This window comes from Boleophthalmus pectinirostris, unplaced genomic scaffold (genome assembly GCF_026225935.1).
Source record: "Boleophthalmus pectinirostris isolate CB_2022bp ecotype Guang Dong unplaced genomic scaffold, ASM2622593v1 HiC_scaffold_10, whole genome shotgun sequence".
Classification (NCBI taxonomy): domain Eukaryota; kingdom Metazoa; phylum Chordata; class Actinopteri; order Gobiiformes; family Gobiidae; genus Boleophthalmus; species Boleophthalmus pectinirostris.
Genome location: NW_026570971.1, coordinates 5,981,873 through 5,987,872, shown reverse-complemented (window position 1 = coordinate 5,987,872; position 6,000 = coordinate 5,981,873). Strand labels below are relative to the sequence as shown.

The window sequence follows — 6,000 nt, the reverse complement described above, 5'->3', positions numbered from 1 at the left end:
TACTACTACTACTACTACTACTACTATACTACTATACTACTACTACTACTACTACTACTACTACTACTACTACTACTACTACTACTACTACTACTACTACTACTATACTACTACTACTACTATTACTACTACTACTACTACTACTACTACTACTACTACTACTACTACTACTACTACTACTACTACTACTACTACTACTACTACTACTACTACTACTACTACTACTACTACTACTACTACTACTACTACTACTACTACTACTACTACTACTACTACTACTACTACTACTACTACTATTACTACTATTACTACTACTACCACTACTACTGCCACTGCAACTGCAACTTTTTTTTATAACATTCTTTAAAAACAACACAGTTTGACCAAAATGCTACAGAACATAATTAAATTAAACAACAACAACAACAAAAAAACAAAATATGAATAAAAAACAGAATCTAAAAAAAACAAACAAACAATATAATAAAATATCAGCATCTCAAACTGTGTCAAAAGCCAAAGTGAACAAATGCTAAGTTTAAAGAAGAGATTTAAAAACAGGTACAGAAGAGGCCGGTCTATTGTCCAAAGGCAGCTCATTCCATGAAAAAAATAAAAATAAAGAAATAAAGAAATATCAGTCAATCAATGAACCTGCCCAGGGACTACAGATGGAAATTAACACTGGTGTTACAACCTGGTACAAGCATCTCTCCTGTTAAGGTTCTAAAAATTGTGCACTTTCCCTGTCTCATAAATAAATAAATAAATAAATAATAAAGTAAATCATACATTTTTAAGGACTATGTCTCTCGGCTGACTTGGGAATGCCTTGGGATCGGAGGAGCTGGAGGAAGTGTCCGGGGTGAAGGAAGTCTCGGAGTCCCTGCTTAGACTGCTGCCCCCGCGACCCGACCCCGGATAAGCCGAAGAAAATGGATGAACGGACAAATTTTTAGGCCAAAATATGGATTGAATAGCAACATTTATTTATTATGAATGATGTTAAAATCTTGTTTTGTCTCATTCTCCTGGATCTAACCTTGTTTCTCATCTCTTCTTGTGGAAACTGTCCCACCCCCAGATCGTAATATATATTTTACAGATTTTAAAAGATCCTAAGCCTATATTCAAAATTCACTATGTTAGAATGTTGTTACCTCCTCAAAAACTTACCTTTATTATCAGTCTGTCTCCATCTTCAAAGCTCAAAATGCTCTGTTCTGTTCCACCTTGTGATGTCATGAAAGGATGTCATGAAACAGCTGCTTTTACCTTTAGTTCAATCGAGTTTCCGGTCTTAAATCATCCAAATGATTCTAGTGAAGCTGCGTGGAGTTTAAAAACACAGTGGAGCACTTCCTGTATCACCACATGACATCACAAGGTGGAACAGTTTTTTGTTTGTTTTGTTTGCTTGTTTGAGAGAAGAACTCACAACTAAACATGCAGGATTTGTGTGTTAAACGTGTGAATGAAACAAAACACAACTCCGGGTGTTGAAAATTAGCACATTTATAAACACTTAAAACAAAAACACCATGAATAAATAAATAAATAAAATAAAAAAGTATGTTTGTGATGATGAAACAACATTATAACAAATAAGAAAATAGCGTAACATGGGCTCTTTACGCTTTAAATTGTTCAAATAATGTAACTTTTCTATGCAAACATCTCTAATCCAGTGTCTCCTCAATTAAAAACGCATTTTTATTGATTTTTCGATTTCGTTTTTTCGTTCCATTGTTGCGCCCCTGTCCACTATCCACGGCCACTATCACCCACCCGCGCGCGCTGTCCAGACATCTCCGTTTCCCGTACGAGCACGCCGATGATGTAATCGCCACACCGAGCCGCTGACTGGCCGCCGCGCACGCCTAGAGCCGTGACTCGCCTCCGCATCCCGACACCATGTGCTCGTTCGCCGGCTGCCCCACAATGCGAAGAAGATAACCGGAACCGATTTTTACGCACGGAAACCGATAACAGTAAGTACCAAAACCCGGAGCGTGTGATCGGCTTTAACGCGTATTTACCACGCGGGGATGGCACGGTGCGCTTTTTGGACGCAAGGGAGGAGCGCGCGCGTCCGTCCCGTTGTTCTTTATTGTGGCTGGTTTGACTCGTCTGTGCGTAATGCGGCTGGTTTTACGCACGGTTTCGCTGGGTTTCCGGACCGAACTCCCGCTTTTTGCGCTGCTCGTGCGTAAAAGGGGATGAGAGTGGGATGTGGAAGCGCCCCTAAAAGGTTCCGTAGTGTTTTTTTTTTCCAGTCAGTCAGATGAGCAGCGCGCGTCTACAGGAGGAGGAGGAGGAGGAGTAACAGAGAAAGGAGGCAGACGGACCGGCAATGTGTATTTACAGTTCGTACACAGCGAGTGATATTAAGACTATTCAGAGGTGCTTTTATTGGAGACGTAAGAAAATAGTTCAGCCCGTTTTTGTTTATTTTTGAGCGTTTTTCTGGCGATTTTTTTGGCATAGGCTCCTCGCTCTGACCGGGAGCTGCACTGACAATGAAATTCCCAATAGAAAACCCGAGGAAACAAGTGAACTGGGATCCGGAACAAGGTTGGTAATGCATGTTGGAGTTTGAGATGGAATGGCAGCGTAAATTAAAAAATTATGCTCATTTTATTTATTTATTTGAAATTTTCTCGTTGATTTCTTGCGTAAAACTGGAAAACACTGACAGGCTACTAATTTCATCTAATGTAATGTACTAGAACGTATATTATTTTTTATTTTATGTGTTTATTTATGTATTTGGCTATTTTAAGTTGCTTTTCTCAGTGTTTAGTTCTCAGGTTGTATGATGGAAGCTGATGCTCGAGCCAGTTGTGTCATCCAAAATCTGCATAAAAAACAAAACAAAACAAAAAAAACATAAATAAAAGAAATGTAAACATGTGCATGGGCAAGACACTTCTAGCAGCCTAAATAATGAGTTATACAGAAACTAATATACTGTGTTTACTAGTACATGCCTAATGTGAATAATACATTGACTGATTCTACCCTAAAAGGAACTCTATGTACGATTTAGATTTAAAATTTCATAAACATGACCAAACTTTGTCCCCAGATATGACGAAACTAGAGCTTTTACTGAGAACAATTGTAACTCTGATTTATTCTTAATGACAAAAACATTGGACATGATGGACACTTTGTTTATGTTATAATTTGGTGTTTTGTAGGGATGTAACGATAACCCGAAGTATCGTCAAAGTTCTCACAATAATAATAATAATATCGTGGACAGTCACAATATATTGAATTATAAGTTTTGGTGCAGCAATAGAAAAAAACAAAAACAAAAACAGAAACAGTGGGAACTACATAGACCATGATCCTTTGCTCCATTTCAGTGCAGACTACAACAATTCTAAGCACTTTCAAGTCTAAATTCTTTGGATTAAGTCTTGTCGAGGCATTTTAAGAGGAACAAGTATCATATTAATAGTTTTATTTGCCTTTCCCACGATATCGCAATAAATATCGTACCGTGAGATGTCTATCGTGAAAATATCGAACCGAGCGATTTGGATATTGTTACATCTCTAATCGTGAGCCTCCCCATCATATCATGAGCTTTCCCACGATATCGCAATAAATATCGTATCGTGAGGTTCATACCGTGATGATATCATATCGTGAGACTTGGATATCGTTACATCCCTAGTGTTTTGGCTCTCAAGAAACATCATTTTTGTCAATTTTTATGCAAAAAAGTGAGATACTGTGGCTTCAATCATTATATAATTTGTTGTTTTGGTTCTCAAGACAGTTACTCAATCAGAAAACAAGATGAGCTTCACATGAATCTCTTATTTGGGTTGAATCCTCTAAACCCCAGCATCTGCAGCCAGTCATGAGTCAGTGCTAGTGCAGCCTCTACAGCTCAAGGAGAGGTTCTGAGCTTCCACATGAGGTCTGTCCATAAACTGAGAATGAGATAAACTCGAATGTGCAGGCGAACACTCTGGAGACATACTGTAGGTTCAGTTGCGATTGCAGTAAGTTTATTAAAACGGTGCAGGCTGCAGATTGAAACCTTTTCCTCGATCGGAACTGACCACAGCAGCACTGACCTTTATGTTGGAACCACTTAGAACTGCTCTGCTATTGCTTCTCATCTTCTCCGGGTCAGCGGTCAATAACCTATTACACAAACCGATTAGTTCTTCCTTTATATAAACAAGGTATGATTTGGTAATTTTTATTTGATTGCTTTTATTTATTCTTATGAAAACAGATCAAATAGCTTTCAGAAACATTTTTCATGAACTAGACTGACTTTAATAATTGCCATTTAAAACAAAAAGTCCCTTGTTTTCCTCCAGACCACATGATCTTACTGACAGAGCATTGACTGTGGACTTGTCCATTAAAGTGTCTGTATTTGAGCAAAATGTCCCAGCGCACTAAAGCACTCAAGGAAGAGACATGGTGTTTAAAATGGTGGGTGACAAATGAGTTTTTTTTATGATTGCATGGTCGTGTTTTGTTCTGGTGCAGGGTGTGATGGAGGGAGTGGGGATCAGACTGATATGAGTCTGTTTAAAATTAAAATTAAAACACAGAGATCTCATTCTGGACCTAGTGCCTCTGCTCAATTTAATTTCTCTGTAGCGACTAGGTCAGGAATCAGAATACACTAGACGGTTCGCAAAAACCCCAGAAGTGTGAGTTTAGGCACCAGCCAATCAGCGAAGAGCCAGACGTTCCTTGTTGTCAACGATTCCCGAGATCGAGGATTTAAAGCTGGAACAAAGAGAATGTTTGGTGAATTTTATGAAGGGGAAAGATGTTATTGCCCTTCTTCCTACGGGATTTGGGAAAAGCTTAATATACATACTAGGGCTGGGTATCGTTAAGAAGTTGCCGATACGATATATACCTCGATACGTAGGCCACGATACGATACATATCTCGATACAGTGCAGTTTCGGTTTGATATGATATATTTCAGTTCAATTCAATATGGTTCAATAAAAAATCATGGCTGTGATATTAAAAGTCTTCGTTAAACCATGTCTTGTGCAAAGTTTTTAACATTATAATCATCAAAACTGTGAAAATGTCAAATGTGTCGCATAAACAAGTTTCCTTCAACTAAACAAGCAATAAAACTGTAGCACTGCAACAACAAAATTTACAAAATTTGGTAAAATAAACCAAAAAATACTCTTGGCGATATATCGATACAGCAGTCCCTAATATCGATACTGTATCATCACATTAAACAATACAATATATCAATATTTCGATATTTTTGCACACCCCTAATACATACGCCATGACCAAATAGCAGCAATTGGTTAAATGAAAAAAAGTACCTGCCTACTGTCAAGCGAACGAATCCTAACACTGCGAGGTCAGACGGTTTCTACGAAGTGAAACCGGCAGATGAATCAGGCTATCACCACGCAGGGAAAAAACACAAATCCTGAATATAACTAACTACATTAAAAAGATGCAAAAAACCCCCAAGGCACTCACTGGTTAAAATGAAATGCCTTTATTAATTTACGGCATATCTTAATGGACAACTTACAAAGTCACGATACGTTTCTTCCTATTTGAGGCTTTTCCTCAGGGGACAAACAGAATTGAGAGCAAACCATGTGAATTAAATAAAAAAAAACACCCTAACCAGTGAGTGCCTTGGATTTTTTTTGCATCTTTTACTGACTTCCCCTCCCAAAGAGCACCACTGAGTTGGATCTACTGTGTATTATCCTCTGGAGGTCCTGGAAGCACTTCTTCTGAAACCTTTTTTTTTATAACTAACTACTTTATTTGTCCTAAAAATAAAAAATTGTAATATTTTAGAAAAGTTGCTCAGCTCTTATAATGAGTTTAATCATCTCAAATAGTGTTTTATTGAGAAAGAGCGGCGATGTTGTGCACAGACTCGGCTGAAGTTCACCTGAAACCTGTTCACTGCCACAAGGGGGCAGAGCTGAGCCCACCTCACACTCTCTGTATAAT

At 38.2% G+C, this 6,000-nt stretch overlaps 1 protein-coding gene across 1 annotated transcript in view; it reads left to right on the top strand.

Annotated features, from left to right (window-relative positions):
- Positions 1-2,519: 2,519 nt before the first annotated feature.
- The window catches only part of kcnk10b (potassium channel, subfamily K, member 10b), a 68,977-nt gene continuing 65,496 nt past the window's right edge, over positions 2,520-6,000 (top strand). Inside the window, exon 1 of the mRNA XM_055160701.1 lies at positions 2,520-2,574. Within this exon, the coding sequence (XP_055016676.1) occupies positions 2,520-2,574 (55 nt within the window). The remainder of the gene's footprint in view (positions 2,575-6,000) is intronic.